General features: G+C 37.4%; 1 protein-coding gene across 2 annotated transcripts; it reads right to left on the minus strand.

Moving 5' to 3' along the window:
* Positions 1 to 336: 336 nt before the first annotated feature.
* LOC117630057 (mediator of RNA polymerase II transcription subunit 13) lies at positions 337 to 17,031 on the minus strand. 2 transcript variants are annotated; one of them, XM_034362784.1, is made up of 23 exons: positions 16,740 to 17,031; positions 16,307 to 16,440; positions 14,897 to 14,970; positions 14,659 to 14,786; positions 14,291 to 14,377; positions 14,023 to 14,110; positions 13,858 to 13,938; positions 13,218 to 13,295; positions 13,051 to 13,130; positions 12,794 to 12,872; positions 12,346 to 12,666; positions 11,910 to 11,969; positions 11,260 to 11,503; positions 9,888 to 10,154; positions 8,264 to 9,607; positions 7,231 to 7,492; positions 7,012 to 7,159; positions 5,056 to 5,143; positions 4,854 to 4,932; positions 3,613 to 3,908; positions 2,216 to 3,299; positions 1,462 to 1,833; positions 337 to 1,274 (listed from the first exon to the last, which is right to left on the minus strand). In XM_034362784.1, exons 2-23 carry the CDS (start codon positions 16,328 to 16,330, stop codon positions 673 to 675), a joined length of 5,886 nt encoding a protein of 1,961 aa, XP_034218675.1. In that variant the 5' UTR covers positions 16,331 to 16,440; positions 16,740 to 17,031; the 3' UTR covers positions 337 to 672. The 2 variants fall into 2 exon arrangements, with proteins under 2 accessions (XP_034218675.1, XP_034218674.1); XM_034362783.1 differs by having other exon boundaries at positions 14,659 to 14,789.
* Between the last annotated feature and the right edge of the window lie 3,098 nt (positions 17,032 to 20,129).

A 20,129-nucleotide genomic window follows, 5' to 3' on the forward strand; every position in this document is an offset into this window, starting at 1 on the left:
GTTATAGAAATTTAGGGCGATAAAAGTGAGCCCAATTTATATCGCCCATCTGGAATCTGGATGACGGGCATAGTTCTTAGGCCTATTTAAATACGGGGCCTTTTGTGTGGGTTATTTACAAGTTTTTGCGGCCAATTCACTTGACAGGCCTAGCTTTCACAAGTGGGCCCTAGTTTGTACTGCCCATTTACATAACTAGTTACTATTTTGTTAGAGGTGTTGGCCTCGAATATTATAGGCGAAATTTTGGTTGAACAAATACAAAAATGAAACTGAAAGCATACCATGATCCCTTCCTTGCACATTATTCATACAGAATTGAAATATAAACGAGGATTTAACTGAATTCCTAAAATGGGATGATAACCTCTCCAAGTAAAGAAATCTGCACATCAAATTTATCCTTCAACAGTTCATATACATCTTTAAAATCTACACCTGTTAGATCTAACTACTTCTTCCCGGACAGCCTACTTATGTTTACATCCATTGAAAAAATATGGCAAAATTAGCGGGCTAACATTACATCTACAATTCTATTTTGCAAAAATTGTATATAGAGGCGCTGAACTGTATCGCCGCCACCTAGAGTTCACTTGAGCATTTCATCCAACAATATATTTACCAATAAATGACCAAGTGATTAACTGCCGTCTTGTATTTTCACCTGCACTATGGCTTCTCTTGATGCCTGGAGAGGTCCTTATCAGCAAAATGCAAAAGCCTTCTTAATCTCAAAACCATGTCACAGTGAAAAGGCAGTGCAGTTCGCCTCTCCAGGTATGCTGGACTCACAGTCATCCAAGAGAGTGCATGAAGCTCTGCTGCCAGGGATTCAAGAATTACATGCGTCTCAATTTCCAATTCTCTAGCTTCCGAGCTTGGACTCCTTCCCACTTGTTTGGTATTACCTCTCATGAGTTTTTCTTGGCTAAAGTTATTACCTCCATAATGATCAATAAGACTGACCAAAAGAGTTGAAGGCCATTCTTCTTTCAAGTTGCTCCTATAATCTCTCCTCATAGTAGGTACAGCTTTTGAGACCACAAAACAAGTAGAAAGGGGAATAGCAGAGCCTTTACTGTGAAGGAGATGGGCTAGTGGAGGTGATTCAGCAGTGAGGCATGTGGGCAGCTGAAGTGGTGTTGGAGGGAGGAAACGCATGCTGGGTGATGGGATCAGAATGTAAGCAGCAGGTGTGGAACCAAGAGACTTCACAGGTGTGAAGCCTTCCAGATACCCTGATGAGCCCACACCAACACCACCTTGAGCTCCTGCACAGAGTAGAATCAATATTATGATCTGACAACTTCAAAATAACTTCTCTGATCCTCTTGGCAGATTATGTAGTCAGATGTTTGCAGTAGCTCAGTATCAAACAACTCATGTGATTTAGCTAACTGAACTATTTTCATAATAGACAATTTTCTATGCATACCAAGTAGAGAGGAAATAACACACCTGGTGATTGCGTATCTGCTGGAAAAACAAGATGTAAAGAATGATCAATTGCAATTGTAATGAAGCTGATACTCTGCACCCACTGAAGCAAACTCCTTGAGCTGTCAATCAACTGTGTGCCCATAAGCTGCTTTCTCACAGAAGGTTGTCCTAAACCGCCTTTCATAAATCCAGATATTTTTGAGTGAGAGCTGCCATACAGAGGACCAGGTGAAGAAGGTAGGGTTCTTTCTTGAATCAAACTCATCTCCTGCTGCTGCAAGGAAGGCCCATTACTACTAGCAGACACTCCATCAGACACAGATCGCCGCAGTTGCAAGTGCCATTTTTTCACTTCTGAACCCCCAACTGAATTAATTGCTTTCTGCCACTCTGTTCACAATCAGATGGGAAAAATATGAAAATGAACACAATGCCAATTTGAGAAAAGAGAATAAAATGGTTTCAACAAATAGGCTGTACAAACAATATTCAAATTGATTAACCCACCCCCCATCCTACCCAACCCCCCTCCAAAAACAAAAGGTGATTGCAAGAAATGTATTTACCAACAGAGAAAAGGAATATATCTCATGATACAATCTTCACCTTACATATAATTCATCTTCCATTACAATTCATCAAAGAAATTGCACAACACAGTTTCCACTCAATTAGTTGCAGCTTCCTAACAGAACCTAAACACTGCTTGAACTTTAAACAGAAAAGCATAAGAACCTTGAAAGCTAAAATGATAGGGATGAACTCTGCATACCTTGGTATTCAAGTTCGTAGAAACTTCCAATGCGTGCAATCACAAAGTCCCTCGGCTTGGCAACACCGGTATCCGAAGAGCAAGCCTGCAGTATTTGACAGCCTTGCTGCAGAACTTGCACAAAAAGACATTCCAGTCCCTTTGTGTCCTGTCTACTGCTAATTCCACCAAAAGGGAATATGTGGCTATCAAGTAACTCCCCCCTTGAATCTGTCCAGATGCATATTAGCCAACGCCAATCCTCTGTCCATCCGTAGCAACAATGTAGGCTAGGAGGAATCTTATCTAGCTCTGATCCATCAGCCTGAGAGCCTGATCCAGAATCCGCACTTCCACCTAAACTTGTACTCTGCATAAAGCCTCCACTGATGTCATCGGACAATGCCTTTGAAGGTTCTGATGGTAAATTACCAAAAGCTAAAGGTGAAAATGCACGCTCCAGAGAACCGGGTTCTGCAAGAATAAAAAGTGGTTCAAACATGTAGCGAGTCTCATCTTGAGAAAAAAAATCTCCAATTCTGTTGGGATCGCAGTTTGCTGCTCCAGTTCTTGTTGTTTGCCATGAACTATCCCAGCTACCAGTCCTCAAACTAGCATCCATCTCACCCTCTCTTGGAAGGGAATGCCCAGTAATTCGAGGGCCACCACAGTCCTTCCACGTCCCTGGAGTAGGAGAAGACATTTGCGAGAGGACTGTATGGGATCTACTAGACAGTGATGATTGGACTGCATCACTAGAGGCTCCCCGTGATATTCGGCGAGCCTTGTTGTAAACAGTAAAAGCAGTCTCCTTGAGAATTACAAGTTCATTCAATGATGGGCTTGTAACTTTAAAAATGGCATCCACTGTCACAATCTGCAGTACCAATTTAGGAATACCAAACCCAGAGAGTACTAAAATATTTGATATTGATGCCTCGTCCACTGTGGCCGAGTAGCTTAATGCCTTCGAAACCTGACTGTACAATATAGATCTCCTTTCTCTGTCTGATTGGAAAATGACTGATCCAATAGCAACAGAAGATTCAATGACAGTCTGTAAAATTGCAATAGGCTCAGGGAAGGGGCACACTACATAAATCACCTGGATGCATAAAACCAACAAAACATGTGATGTCAATCAAAAGCAGTTACATATGTTTCATGATTATATTGAGCAATTAGCGGAAATACATTTCCAACTAACTATAAAAATAAGAGAAAATGACTTTGCAGCAAACTCAAAAGAGTCTCAAATAGATAACTTAAGTAAGCTTTGCACTTTAGCATATACTTCTGAAGTCTAAATATCAATTTATCCAAATTATAGGAACAAAAAGAAATTTGTAAAATCATGAAAGAAAAGGAAAAGAAACAGGTCTGAATACAACAATAATTGAAGGCCTAATTCTACTCACCGTAGAAGGACCACTACTTCCTTCTTTTGCATTTGTGGACAAGCAGTGACCAAGTTTCAAAGCTTTGAGAGCCTTTGAGAGAGACTTAAGGTAGCTTGTCAAGTCCCAACCATTCGAAATAGAAAGAAAATAATCGCTTAGTGAGCCCACAAGAGATGCATTTCTACTTTCTATCTTCATTGCTTGAGGACAATCAAGTAGGACAAACCCAGACGATGGCCTTCTCCCAGAGTCAACCTCCATTTGGCTCCCAAAACTCTGGGGTAAATGAGTTCCCAGTTTGCATGTTTCATAGACTGGAAAAGAAAAAGGGATAAACAGAAAGAATAAAAACACAGAAAGAAAAGGGGGAGGGGTGTAGAGATAAAGTTAAGGAACAAATAACTTATCTCCTACTAAACAAAGAACATCAGGAACCATGCAAATTCACCATAAATCAACGAGTTATGAAGAGCCAAGAACAAGGCCTTCTGCAAGGCCAAGTTTTATTTTCCCTTTAATTAACAACTCAGAAATTCCTCTTTTAATTAAAATATTAACGCTTTGGGAGAATAGTATGCTTTCTCCTAAGATAATTCTCTAGTCATCGTTCTCCTTAAGGACGGTCTAACTTATCTTGTTTTAGGGTTTGACCAGTCATGTATAACTCTAATATAAATTATATTGCATTGAGCCTTTTCCAGAGGCTAGAGAAAACCCCATGCCCCTTACCTAACTAGCCCCTATGAGAGTCAGGGCAGCTGCCTGAAGCAGAATTATTCCGTAAAATTAGTCAATCCCTTGTTTGATTAGAGCTTTGTCGTCCTTACTGACTGATAGCATAATTTTTCTCCTCCACTGAGATAATGATGCAGAACCAAGAGACAGAGAGAACATCGAGAGGCAGAAAATGGAAAATAGAAGGGGAAGTGAGGGAAGAAGAGAGAAATAGAGGATCACGGGGGAAATATCTAGTCTATCAAAAGAGTATACCATAGCTGATTTATAAAGGCCAACTCAAAATCATCTCAAACTAAGTTCCCTAATGAAACAAAAATTCCCATTCAAATCCCTAAAAAAGTAGGATCTCCATCGCATAAGGAACTTTTGTAACAACAAAATTCTTGCAGTGCAGGAGGATTGTTCTTTTCTTTGCTATGATACTTCAGTAAATTGTGCAAACAGACAACAATACCAGTTCAAATCTTGTAAAATGGAAAAGCAGATGATAATAATCTTCATTGAACCAAATTATGACTTACCAGTTCCTAGTTGTTGGAAAAAATCGGCAGCAGCAGATGTAAGGGGATCAATGTCTGGACATACAACATAATAAGTAATCTGCAACAATTAATGAACAGAAAGTTGAAGAACCATTCACATATACAAGCATTTCAAATATTCTTCAACACTAGACATGAATAATTTCTATCTAGCATTTGTTGCAAATTTCAATTAACTTACAGGTTTTTGTAGAGCATATGGCTCAAGCGGAGCCTTTTCCCAAAGTTGCAGAGAGCTTGCTGATGTCTTAAGCCAATCGTCTTGATACCTAATACATAGATCATCATTTGCACATTTCTGTTATATGTGAATCGTGCAAAAAGACATAACAATTATCTCAAATATGACAACAAACTCATATCCTCAAGAAAAATCAGTAAGAAGATGCCACAACACAAGCATTTCAACAAGCTATTCTCAATTCCAATCCAACTATGCATTTTTCATCTGACCATCCATAAATAGAGAACTACTCACAGTTTCATGAATCATGAAGAGGTGTAAAACGAGGTGTTTTACCACCCACCACAAAACAAGGCCTACGCCTTCAGGAACTCGGACTCCTACACTTATGTGTATATACAAGAAGGTATAAAAATAGTTGGATAAAAGTGCTAAATGACACTAATTTTTTAACACCACAAACATCATGTATCTAGCTTTCAAAACATGTCCCACAAATTTTATACATAAAAAAAGTCAACATTGCCCCAACAGATGGTTGATTACAAAATGTGCACTTAGGCCCCATTTGGTTTACAGAACGGATTTGCGGGGAAATCACTTCCCATGTCATTTCCCAAGGGATAGGAAATGGAAGATTCATTTCCCACATTTGGTAATGTTGGGAAAGTAATCAGGATATATTGTAATTCTAAATTGTTAATGGGGACAACATGGTCATGAAAAATGTGTATTTAATGTTGGCTCATTTTCCCAAACTTTCCCATGATGAGGGAAAACAAAACCCAAGTTGGGAGGAGGGCTTCACTTTCCCCCCTACTTTCCCATGTGCCAGACAATGATTTCCCATGCTTGGACTTACCAAACATGGGAAAGCAATTGATTTTCCCTCCCCAAGCCTCCTTTCCCATGAACCAAACGGGGCCTTAAGGTATTTCTCTCCTTCAATGTCTTTCGCACAGTTCCAAAAAAATGCTTCTTACTCAAGTTAATAAAACTGACCATGATGGATGAGATTAGGGGACGCTAAAAATGACACGCCGCAACACAGAGGGAGTTACTGTGTCAAGGAAAGAGATTTGGGGTGTTTAGGGATTGATACAGGTTTTAGAATAAAGACAGAACAAAACCAACACTCGACGCTTTAGTCCACTCAGCCATCTCTCCTCCCAATTGAAAAAAGATAATACCATGTTACATTATAAAAAATAAGGCTTTAAAAACCCTTAATAATGTTTTTTTTTCATCCGAAGGGGCTTTTTAGTTCCACGGCCCGGCTAAGTACTGACTGATGTTTGGGGCAAAGAACTTTTAGATTTTATTTCTAGGGACACGCCTCATCCCTAAAGGTATACATTTTTTGGTACATCCTAAGATATACACTTCGGCCAAAAGGCTCCCTTTGCAGAATTTCATCACACAGGGAACAACAGCGTGTTTCCCCTTCGCTCCGCCCTAAAGCACACCTCACAAAATCCTTGAGAACACAGATAAATCATATTACAGGAAACCGTATGAGATGTACGGTTACATTACCAAAAGACGTTTAGTTATTTGAGGTTCAACTAGATGAAAGCATCATTGCACAATTGCACAAGACAAAAATAGAACTCATGAGGAACTTCAATGGTAATAAGGAGTTCAATAATGGGGTTCCTCATTGATATAGCATATTACTTTTGGAAAGAAAGATCAGTCGGTTCTGATCTCTTTTGCTATAGTACAGTTGTATAATTTTTTTGGTATGGTTTCATATCCTATGAGTTGATTATAAGGCTAACTTATATTTATCTCTGGGGTGTTGTTCGGCTATTCTGTGTAGGAGGTCATAGAATCCTCCATATTCTGTTGGAAACTCTCCTTATATATGAATCCTTCTTGTTAAACAAAACAAAATTATGTCTAATTTCACTTCCAGATGTTGTCACACAAAAGTGGTATCAGGATACATACCCAACGAGTATAGCAGGCAACGGAATAACAAAAAGTGTCGGTCTTAGCCGGGAGGACATCTGCAGATCAGACTCAGAAGTACAGTTTTCTTGGTTTGATCTTCTTTGGGATGTCTCGTCCACTTTTGCTCCATCCATTGCACTAGAAACTGTTGAAACTCAAACTATTAGGTATAATGAAATCAGCAATATCATCAAGTACATACAAGCATAAGTATACCTTTAAGGCAAGTTGATCCAGCAGAACAAGATGGTGATGGGCTTAATGGTTCTATAATAGAGGGAGCTACAATACTTGATGAATCTTTACATTCACTTATAGTGGACTCAGCAGAATATCCATCAACTGTGCTTTCACCTGATTGGTTGCGACCTCGGCACCAATCAGTGACAGGCAATGGCCCATCCAAAATACCAAACGCAGATTTTAAGGCTGTCTTTATGTCAGACTGCAGCAAACTAATTACAGATGAAGCATGCACCTGGGGGACAAAGGTAATGCTCTGATATCTGTTTCATCAATATAATCCCATAATAAAACATAACTCCATAATAAGGTCACACACAAGAATCCACGACAAAAACTAGTAATATACAGATAAATATTATGATTAACAACCTAATAGCCTTTCATATTATATATTGTTTCCAAAAAAACTCAAAAACCAACCGCGATGTTGCTTTTCTATGGAACAAGTAATAACTGGAATAAATTTGATGGCATAACATGGTTTCATTGAACAAAACCTTAATAATGACTTGGAGGAGGTCGTTTTCAAGAAAATTAAAAAGTATCACACTATAAACATTGTGACTGAAAGCATGATCATAAGTGGCACAAGTTATATCCTAGTATAGATGCCAAAGCACTGCATGCTCATCCAAGCAGTCTATTAGGACTCTAGCTTGATTATCCAAGAAACTTTCGACATATCTAGTTAGTTCTTCAAATACATTTTGCCTCCCTCAGAATGGAGTCTCAAACTACAAACCATAAGATGAAACTCTTCCAAAGTGATAATTGTAATTTACAAGGCATCAAAAGTAAGTAATTTAACACAGTACCTACATAGATCCATCAAAGACAGGCACTAAATACTTACTATGCTAACCCAAGGTTCATATAATAATCTCACATTAGAATTTATCCTTAATGAGGTTTGAAAGTGGAATAATAGTGAGCAACAGCATGCTATTATAACAAGGACGTCAACTTGCTAAATAAAAGAGCATTATATGAAATAAAAGCTTACATCAGCAGAGAGTGGATCAACTAACTCGACACCAGCAATGTCCAGGGAGTGACAAGAAGCCAGTGTACCCCCACAACCTGCATGGACCATAGACGGCCCACAAGAAAATCCCTTCCTCCATTGCTCTTGTAACGCCAGCCAACCATAAGGACCATCACTACAATCTGAGTCCAGGGCCAAATCAACAAAGGAAGTAGCTTGCTGTACAAGTAATGACAAACCATCAAGAAGTTCCTGAAGTGGTTGTCTCCCATAAGAAAGCATACTTTCATCATTGAATGAAGTATGAGGCAAGGACGAGCTAATTTCCATACTAGATGAACTTGTGGGTTTTGGGACTCTAGGAGCTCCTACGGAGCGCCAGACACCAACAGGGGCATTGAGATGCCCATCTATCATTCCTCCATCAATATCACCAGCAATTCTAACGGGTATCGATTCTTTCCTCCTCGCCTCATACTTTCCAGATATGTTTTCTGGCATGACAGTTTGGTCACCTGGAAGCCTACTAAAACCAATAGATGAGAGACTACTTGAAGACAACAAGGTGTGTCGTATTCTACACATTGACGCCTGAAATAAGATGCACTCAATTTCAGTTGCAGGAATGGTCCTCATAGATAGAAAGGAATTTTCTGATTCAAATGTGCCTTCAGTCATTTTCCTCTGTGCCGCTTTGACCGCATTTGTAGAATTGAGAACAGGGAAAGGAGATTGTGCCACCCCATCATGTGCAACCGCAATGCCATTACTACTTGTAAGCAATCTTCTGTCTTGTTGCTCTTTTCCACTCTCCACATGAGTGTAATAGTTCTTCGACCGGAAAATGTTGCTTGCATCTTTCTTTCCAGCAAATGGTTTAGAATTTGACGGTATGCCAGTCTTCTCATCAAATCCATCAAAGCAAGAAGAAGGTGGTGTTGGACCATATGTGTAAATGCTCGGGCTTGAATTTGAACTCTCTGCTTTTCTAGATTTGGGCAAGTATGGGCTTCTGAAAATGGAAGATGAGACTTCACTTGTAGGTGTTTCAACAGCTCCATATTCAGGAGCAAATGTCATCAGTGCCTCAGCTTTTATTATGTGATCAAATTCACTTATATTAGATGCTGAAGAGCAGTTCACTGGACCCGAGGACAAAGCACTATTTATGGCTTCTTGATTTTTTATGAGCGTCTCTTCCATGGCTGCAGGAGGGGGTGGAATAAAGCTTTCAAAGGATGCAAAACCCTCGGACAAGAGCAACTGATCAGAAACATCCATCACCCCAACTGGGTTGTCAACTACATCGCCAAAATCTGGTGCAGAAAACATGAGAGCCTGAGATTCAGTAGTTCCTGGGGGCTTCACAAAACAAAGAAACATGATCAGATCAAAGAACCACAATCATGTCATTAAAATGAAAGGGAGGACAACACAAAGCAGGTCTAAGCGCACGCGCTTACACCACTATCAAATAAAGGTTGCCCTTTATTGTCATAAAAGTATTATTAAAATATAGGTTCGATCAAGCAAAAACATATTGCAACACAAACTGCAATCAAGAAGCCTGTAAAGGAAGATCCTGTAAACATGCAATGCTTTATGAATGTATACGTAAATATCTTACAGGATAAGAAAATACCTCTCCAAAAGGCAAAACATCACTTTCAAATAAGTCACCAAAATCTCCAAATTCATTAATCAAAGCATGGATATCAGTGCCATATCTGTCATCACCATCCCAATCCCAAAGAGATCCAATCTGGTCATTTGTAACTACAGTGATCGCTGAGTTGTTGACTTCCATGGAACCAAAATCAGAGTTGTATGTATCCTGCAGAGAAGCACTTGTAGCTGTTCCCACTTCAGCAAATGACTCTGCCATCCCATCTCGTGGACGCTTAAAACCCTGTGGAGAAATAATAATCACTTATCCCACGAACTCATCCCAAATAAACAAACAGTAATAAAAATGGTACAACATAGGAGAGCTAACGTAAACTTAAATTTATTCAGTAAATAGACTTTCCATCCCTTTTTCATAAAAAATGAACTTTATTAATCACTTCAAAATACAAGAGCAAAGCCATTAATAAAACTCGTCAGCCCAAAGAAATGGTGAGATGCTTAATGGCAGGTATAATATTCTAGTGATGTCATCAATGTTAATGAGAGAGCTGAACTTTATTAATAGCTTAAACTGAGAGAACACCGAAAACTAGGTTAAGTACAGCCCTCCAATCTGCAAAAATAACAAAATACGGTATTTCCCAAAAATTATAAGAAACCAAAGACCAAAGTGAACTCCAAATGGTCTTTCCCATAACACTCCCCCCAACAGTTATCACAAGAAAACAAACCACAAGGTTTACACCCAGATACATTTTTTTTATAAGAAACAACTTTCACTCATATTATATCAAAAGTGCATCGACCAGTTGACCAGGAATCCACCTGAGCTACATATAAAATTTTGAAAAATTAACAGTTATCACACAGGATATAACATCGCTATTAAATACAAATGACCAAACAACACAGATGTCATGCACACCAAGAATCTCTGTCTGCACTCATGATATAAAGGAACCTTTTCCATAAACGCATAATATGCATCACAAACCTAAGATATTGCAAACCGTTCTCCCCACTAGCAGTTGGATTTTCAAATGCTAGTTAACACTATGTTGAGGAACGTAAAATTACCACGTTGGAAACTTGACAAAATAAAATACAATAGGTAACTTAGTGGTTCCACTACCAATAACACCGAGGCCTTTTGTGATAAAACCCCAAACCTGGTGGGCTATGCAAGTTGGGGACAGTATCGGTGTTGGATCAATAAGTAGTGTGTCAATGGTCCGTCTCTCTGAAATCTTAACACACTAGTCCCAGCATGTCGTGAATAATCCACTTAGCTGACGAAACTTTAAGACTGCTTATTTAGCTTGAAGTACAATACCAATGCGTGTCCATATACCATAGGTGAAAAAACTAAAGAATAGATGCTGTACCAATTTGGAGATATCATTTCCCAACCGATTATTAAAAGATAAACCAGACTGTCTACAGGTTAAGGAATCGGCATCTGCCTCTAGTTCACTGGCTCCTGTAGCCATCTTGTCATCACTATCGCTGGAGCTGCTGCTTATGCTACTAATGCTGCTACTATTACTGTTGCTACTACTATTATAACCACGTTGTGTGCGAATCCCATTGGTTTCGTTGCATTCCTCCATTGGTTCTATGCTGTCAGAACTGCAGAAACCAGAACAGCCAGAAATGAGAGATAACATTTAGCAACAATGTTTAGATTCTATCTATAATTATATTGTTATAATGAACCTCAAAATAAAAGAGTTTAATGACCAGACCAAAACCATAGTCAAAGGTCAAATATATATTTTGGAACATCAAACCAAATTAAGTGACATAAGAATAACAAGCAACATTATCGATCTAACTGTTCTGTGTCAAACTGATGAAAATCGGCAACCATCATAGTCTTCTAACAAAAAAGCAAATTTACATTTACGTGTGAGTGTATTGAAGGGGTAGAGAGAACCACAAAACAAATTAACTTAATATACTAAAATTGCAATAATGGCAAAATAAAAATATGTTAACTCGAGAAACGCTTAAGTAGAGATAAGAAGTCACAAACCAAAGCATAAAGAATGATGAGCCAGGCATGGAGGGTCCAATCCAATTTTGAAGCCAAAATCTGCAAGTTCACATCAACAGTTTTAGGTCAAGTTAAATTTACGTGTCGATAACATATAAAGAGCTGAATAAGAATGGGCAGTGCAGCAAGTGGACCACAGATTATAATTCTAAACAGCTAAAGCTTGAACCTAGCACAAAATAGGAATAAAATCATATTTGAATGAACTAATGCTTGGGAAACACCCATGTTATTTTCATGCATGCACGCATTAAAAAATGGATAAAATAAAAATACTAATGATTATTTCCAAAATAGCTCAAGTACGGACATATAAACACATCCAACCGAGTTAGACAATTGCCTCCCATTTGGGCGAGGCTCCAAATCATGTTAAGAAATCAATCTCACGCTCGGAACAGAAAAACTAAGGTACCTTTTCAGAGATGATCCGGCCACTTGCAAGGATGGGACAAGCACTGCCTCAGCCGGATATACAAATGTTTTTTCATAAACTGATATATTATCCAATGAACCCTTCTGATCACCTCTTCCCAAAGAAGGAGATTCAACAGGGTGATGCTTCACTACATTCCTGAAGGAATTTGAGTTTGATTGTAAGGCCCGGTCACTTCTAGGTCTAGGACAGCCAAGGGTAACTTCAACATAGCAATTTTGCCACATCAGTTGGGAACCAGAACCTTGAGAGACATGGTTTGGCAGACCAATGAAATTTGAAGTCTTAAGCTTGCTAGAACTACATCAACAAGAACAATAAACAAACATTAATGTTTCGTTTTCTTTTAAGGAAAAAAAAAACACAAAATGAAGAAGTGATATTTGAAATAGTAAGAATAGATACACGATAAAAGATTAAATTTTACCTGAAATACACTTGTTTGACAAGATCACCTGGACAACATCCAGTTAGCCTCCCACATATTCCATGTGGAGAAACAATAACTGTGACAACCGATTTCAAACAAAATCAGTATAGAACCAATTTTCTAGTTATAACATAAAGAACCTTCACATTTTCAGGTCAAATCCCACTATAGAAGGTATGGTTAAAGAGTTCTAGCACACACTTTCTCAAAGTACATTAGGAATTAGAGTCAAAGAGTATAGAAAGTAGACCAACCTGGAAGCCCATAACATGAATTTTGGGAAGAATGCTTTTGTACTCTCTCCAAATCATCACTGGAAAGTGCTCGGATATGCCTATAAAGAGTTATAAATAATAAAAGACATTAAAATATGTTTCAACAAGCATTACACAAAAATTATTCCTAAGTTGGATTTACACACTTCGCAGATACTAAAGCATGCACAAAGATTCCCTCTTCAGTGGCAGCAAAGATAAACTCAACTGTAGGCTGGCCTCTCCTGCAAAACATCAATCAAAAATTAGGCAACTATTGCACAATCACCCATCCATGCACACTACACACACCTAGAAGAGAGAAAAGAATAACTTCTTTATCATTTATTTTGATCTTTCTGATCCTCAGTTGGGAAGTTCTCCTTTTAGGGAGTTACTAGTTGTGACCATGTTGATATTAAAATATAATAAGACATGTTTAACAGGAGCAGTGGGACACCCCCAACCCCAAACAACAACAAATGAAAATGCAGCCAAGATAATGTATTGAGTCTAAGACCATGTTGGAACAAGTGTTAGTAAATGCAAACCACAATCACAAAATACGTATTTGTAATGATAACGAAGTCAGATGATTTATGAGAAAAAGTTCATATATAATTAAGTTGTGGAACAAAGGGTACAATGATTGGAGATAAAATAATAAAAGCATACAAGAACAAAATAAATATTGCTCATTTTTGTTAAAAGCAGGTTATCAATGCTGTCGTTATTACAGCGAATACTACATTTTAATTTTTAGAAAGCATGTCTACCAATGGAACTAGCACTCAAGGCATAAAACACCTGAGAAGCTCTTCACTTTGTGATGCATGGAACTTTGAAAATACATCTCCAAATCTCATGTAGGCTAGTCCAGACAGCGCTCTGTAAATACCAAGAAAATAACTGTCAAGATATCAACAACATGAATTTTACTGCTTGGATTTCAGATGATTGATGAGCAATGACCTTTCTATACGATTCCTTAAAGCCTGAGAAAGGGCAGTCGCAACCTCCTCTGAGTCCCCAGGAGACATCCAAAGTCCAGATGCAACAACTTCCTCAAAATAAATTAAAATCAATACATAACTTCGCAGATACAATTGCATACCACGATAATATATAATTTGGCTATGATACACAACAAGTATTTGATAACAAACAAAGTAACCACCATTTACCAATCCATAAATAATACATGCAACAATCATAACAAAAACCGAAGAACACATAGTACCTCTTAATTTAGAGACTGCAGCTTGAGCAGGGTCAGCATAACTTGAATGACGGCCAGGAAGAAAAAGCCAGAGTTTAATTTTCTCATCTGTGTATGTTGTACAAAGCAGCAGTTAAATACCAAATATGGTCAACTATAGACTATAGGACACGAGGAATATGGTAACTTTCTCCCTATTCTGTCAAACAAGTAACAAACAAACATCCAATGTAACAAGTTTTAAGCTATTAGGTGAAGAGGTCTACTTCATACTTACTACTTATTTCATCGAACCAACGTGGGATTTATTTCTTCAACATTGTCAACCAAACAGTTATAAGTTATAACAGACTGGCATGTATTCAGGAACTAAATGATCCATTTCTTACCCGGATTGTGCAAACCTTGAGATGGATCCCAAGGCCCAACAAAAGAGTTGGTCCATGTGCTGAGAAATCCTTCCTTCTGCAACTGTAGATGCGATGAAAGTACCAGCTGTGTGGCAGCATCTTTCACACTGCTTAACATCAGAAAAGAGTTAGCTTTGCTAATGCTTAGAGAACATGACAAACTGAGCCGTCTGCCTAACTATTAGGAAACTAAAGAGAATTTGGGGTGTACATTCACCTTTTATCTGGTTGTGGGATCAACTCAGAATCATGCGGGAGGAACTGAAACCATGATATTTGATGAAGACCGCCCTGTTGAAATGATCAATAACAGTTACAATAATACTATTTTTTTTTAAAATCAAATATTTCAGGCCTTCTATTAAATATGATAGCTTACAACACCAAAAACGAAAAAGTCAGCATACCCTTTTAAGTAAATATTGTTAGAAAATTGTAGTTTTTTCAATAAGATTTAGAGAGTTACTTTAACCCATTGAAACCCACCAACTTTCCTTCTTTTTTTTTTCTTTTTCTTTTTTTTCTCTCTCCCCCTCGGCACATTATCTCTCTTCCTTCACTCCGTCACTGAAACTGAATGAAAAAGAAAATCTTCTCCAAACCCGACCATCTACTTTCTCTAGCTCTGCAAAGATAAAAGGCTTTCTTGACGACTATACATTATTTTCTCCAGCAGTGAAAATGGGGTAAATTTTGAAGGGGTTTTTCGTACGTTAATATCAAGATTCATCCATCTTCTGTATTACTCCCACACACAGATTTTCATTCAAGATCCACTTTGCATTTTAATATAATAATGCATAAGAAGCTTTCAAAAACCAATCATATTTGAGTTTACCTTATGACAACGACAATTTAATAACAAATGATTTGTGAATAAACAGACACATGCCTCTATGTCGTTTTGCAAACTCAGATTTCATGAGGAATTTAACCTTCTCTTAATGGGGTTTCTATGAACAAAACTAATCAGTCTATTGTTGTTGTTTCCAAAAGGTTTAGGGTTTAGCCTCCTAAGATGTTAGCGAGCGATTTTGAGAGAGATTAAAGAAAGACATGGTTGTGAGTGATATATCGTGGTCCCAGTTAAATGTCACCATGGGTTACGCCTCTAACTCTCAATATTCAGGTGTCATGATTATTAGGTTTCCTTATTGGACGGGTTACCATGATGAAGGAAGGGAGGAAACAGAACTTTATGGGTTACAGAGAGAAAACGTACAACTAATATAGAGAGAAATTAAAGACATTCCTCGTATATTATGCAAGATAAAAGCAGATGTTTCTTCGGTTATGTCAGATGCATTTCAGCCCTTAGATGGTAAAAAATTTAGGGGCTGAAAATTTGTGCTGAATTATGTGGTTCCCGAACAGGATCCATAAATTAGTTGAAGTTTAGGATTTTTATCTCTAATAGTTAGTTTAGGGTTTCTATCTTCATTATTGTATGCATCATTACACGTTCAATAAGATTGGTATTCTCTCTCTCTCTTCTTTCCCTATTGCAAAGTTATCAAATATAACTACATCCAAGCCATTAAGCAAATATTAAAAATGACATCAAAGAAATGAAACTTCAAGAATTCAAAGCTAACAGAACGAATAAAATGAGAGTAAATGACCATACGATTTTGAAAACATTGGTCCACATTCCTTTTCAATAAAGCTCTAGAGCTCCTTCCCCTCAGTCTTCAACTACTTGCAACCTTCTTTTATTAATGTGAATTCATATCAAATCAAATCCCCAAGCATTTCTCAGCCCTGCAAACAACAGCACAACGAAAATTCATACACGTTTCCAAAGCAAAGAAAAACACAGCAACTAAATAAAATTGTTTGCACTTATTGATTGTAAGTAAGTATACATGCGTCTATATGTTAAGAGTTATAAAACCTAGCAAAGCGTTCGGTGGCCAACAAACGGGGAGGGAAAGAAATTAAAAACTCAGAATTTCATAAACCTGCGGCAAGATTTCACATGTATCTCTTTCCCAATTCCAAAGATTTCTTGACAACGGAAAAGCGGAGACAGAAATAAAGTGTAATATAAATGAGCGTACCTTCAGTTTGTTTGGTTAACTGGAAATTTCAGTCGGGGATTTGAATTGGTTTGGTTTTCGCGTGCTTGAAGAGTTTTCAGAGGGTTTTTCTTTCACTCCAGTCTCTCAACAGTCAAGTATGAATTTGGATCGATTTGTTTCGGGCACCTAGAAATTATAGAGTGTGTAAACGAGTCGGATCTCAGTCGGATCCTATTTCGTTCGGTTATGCACTTGGATCCAATTTGATGTCGTGCTTGCTGCGCCTGCGAGTGAGAATTTCAGTCTCTGTTAATTTGTCCCCGACCCGATGGATTTACGGTGCGGCACGTATATATGAAGGTTGCTGCTAGGGACACCAAATTTGTATCTTAAATGGTGTGGCATATTAAAAATTGTTTAGATTTAAAATGAAAGTAGTTATTTACAATTGTTTATTGTTAACTTTCTATTTTTAATACAAATTTATTAAACTAAACGTCATTTTAAACTTTGTCAACAAAGATAACTTTTTTTTTTCTTTGTCAACAAAGATAATTTATACCTCTTTTGCCTATTTTAATTTGATTTATATTCACACAAATTAAAATTCTATCACAATCTTTCATAAATTGGTGTGATTGTTTGTAAAATTGTGATACTGAAATATATATTAGTTTTTAATAACTTATTGCAATTATATTTATTCCATTATTTTCCCGATAACAATTTACCCATTCAGCGTAACCTTTTTTTTTGGGCAAACATTCAATGTAACTATTTGACCCGTTAAATCAAAATATTTGCTTGAAAAAGAAAATAAATAAAAAAGAAGAAAAAGAAACTTGGTTGAAAGATGTAAGCGTGTATCCTCTCATAACTTTCTTCAACATCTTCGTCTTTCCCTAAACCCTTTCAATTATTAGCAAATTATTTTAGTATTCCAAAAATGGATTTGAGCCTACAAATCCTAAATTAAAAAAAGAGGCGAGTACGGCCGCTCAGCTATCCTATTTCTTAAAATAAATATATATAATAAAAAAAAGACATAACCGAGTATAGCCGTGCGGCTATACTATTTCTTTTAAAAAAAATTAGAAATAATCGCGTATAACAGATCGGCTTTACTATTTCTTTGAAAAAAGTTTTTTTTCTACAAATCACGTGGAGCCGGACGGCTATACTATTTCATTTGAAACAAATTTAAAAACCCGCGTAAAGCCGGGCGGCTAAACTATTTCTTTTTTGAAAAATTAGAAAACCCAACTATAGCCAGAAAATTAGAAACACCCAAGTATCGCCGACCGGCTATACTATTTCTGTTTTAAAAAATTAGACAAAATCGAGTATAGCCGTTCGGCTATAATATTTCTTAAATAAATAAATAAAAAATAAAAGAAAAACCTAGTATAGCCGTCCGGACATACTATTTCTTTTTAAAAAATAGAAATAACCGCCAATCGCTGTGCGCCTATACTATTTCTGTTTAAAAAATTTAGACAAACCCGAGTATAGCCCGGTGGCTATACGATTTCTTTTAAAAAAATAGAAAATCAGAGTATAGCCATGCGGCTATACTATGTCCATGAAACAAATTTAAAAACCTCGGTATAGCAGCGCGGCTACACTATTTCAATTAAAAAAGGAGTATAGCCGTTCGGCTATACTATTTCTTTTAAAAAAATTAAAAAACCCGCGTATAGCCGGTCGGCTATACTATTTTTGCTTAAAAAATTAGACAAACCTGAGTCTAGCCGTTCGGCTATACTACTTTTTAAAAAAAAAATAGAAATAACCGCGTATAGCCGATTCCTTTATATATATAAAAATTGGCCATAACGGCATATAGCCGCCCGGCTATACTATTTCTTTGAAAAAATTATACATAGTGCAGTATAGCCGTGGGGCTATACGATTTCTTTTTTAAAAAATTAGAAATAACCGCGTATAGCCGGTTGCTATACTGTTTCTTTGAAAAAAAAACAAATAGAAAAACCGAGGATAGCCTCGCGGCTATACTATTTCTTTTAAAAAAATTAGACAATAACCGAGTATTGCCGCGCGGAAACCGTATGAGATGTACGGTTACATTACCAAAAGATGGTTAGTTATTTCATGAAAGCAGCATTGCACAATTGCACAAGATAAAAATAGAAGTCATGAGGAACTTCAATGGTAATGTGGAGTTCAATAATGGGGTTCCTCATTGATATAGCATATTACTTTTGGAAAGAAAGATCAGTTGGTTCTGATCTCTTTTGCTATATAGTAATTGTTTTGGTCTGGTTTCATATCCTATGAGTTGATCATAAGGCTAGCTTCTATTAATCTTTGGGGTGTTGTTCGGCTATTCTGTATAGGAGGTCATAGAATCCTCCATATTCTGTCGGAAACTCTCCTTATATATGAATCCTTGTTGTTGAACAAAACAAAATTATGTCTAATTTCACTTCCAGATGTTGTGACACAAAAGGTATACCCAACGAGTATAGCAGGCAACGGAATAACAAAAGTGTCGGTCTTAGCCGGGAGCACATCTGCAGATCAGACTCAGAAGAAGTACAGTTTTCTTGTTTTGATCTTCTTTGGGATGTCTCGTCCACTTTTGCGCCATCCAATGCACTAAAAACTGTTGAAACTCAAACTATTAGGTACAATGAAATCAGCAATATCTCCTTATGTATGATACAAGTATAAGTATACCTTTAAGGCAAGTTGATGTTGATCCAGCAGAACAAGATGGTGATGGGCTCAATGGTTCTACAATAGAGGGAGCTACAATACGTGATGAATCTTTACATTCACTTATAGTGGACTCAGCAGAATATCCATCAACTGTGATTTCACCTGATTTGTTTCGACCTCTGCACCAATCGGTGACAGGCAATGGCCCATCCAAAATACCAAACGCAGATTTTAAGGCTGTCTTTATGTCAGACTGCAGCAAACTAATTACAGATGAAGCATGCACCTGGGGGACAAAGGTAATGCTCTGATATCTGTTTCATCAATTTAATCCCATAATAAAACATAACTCCATCATAAGGTCACACACAAGAATCCACAACGAAAACTAGTAATATACAGATAAATATTATGATTAACAACCTAATAGCCTTTCTTCTTGTATATTTCTTTTAAAAGAAATAGTATAGCCGCTCGGCTATACTCGGTTTTCATCCTTCTTAAAAAATAGTATAGCCGAGCGGATATACTATACATATTTTGACACGCGGGCGCCTAATCGCTATGTGGGTCCTCTTTTTTAAAAAAATAAATATTATAGCCGCACGGCTATACCTACTTTGACACGTGGCCACCTATTCGCTAGCCGGTTCTTTTAAAAAAAAAAAATAGTATAGCCGTCTGGCCGTACTGTTTAAATATTTTCGAATATTTTAACCGTACAGCCGTTCGGCCATACTGTTAACA

Source organism: Prunus dulcis, chromosome 6 (genome assembly GCF_902201215.1).
Source record: "Prunus dulcis chromosome 6, ALMONDv2, whole genome shotgun sequence".
NCBI lineage: Eukaryota > Viridiplantae > Streptophyta > Magnoliopsida > Rosales > Rosaceae > Prunus > Prunus dulcis.

What these genes read in the sequence shown, in the direction of transcription:
- LOC117630057 (XM_034362783.1), bottom strand. Translation starts at nt 16,330, where the DNA reads ATGTGGACCAATGTTTTCAAAATC. An exon ending in TGGATCAACTTGCCTTAAAG is followed by an intron (nt 7,160 to 7,230) that starts GTATACTTATGC and finishes GAGTTTCAACAG; the next exon opens with TTTCTAGTGCAATGGATGGA. An exon ending in TTGCCTGCTATACTCGTTGG is followed by an intron (nt 5,144 to 7,011) that starts GTATGTATCCTG and finishes TCTATGTATTAG; the next exon opens with GTATCAAGACGATTGGCTTA.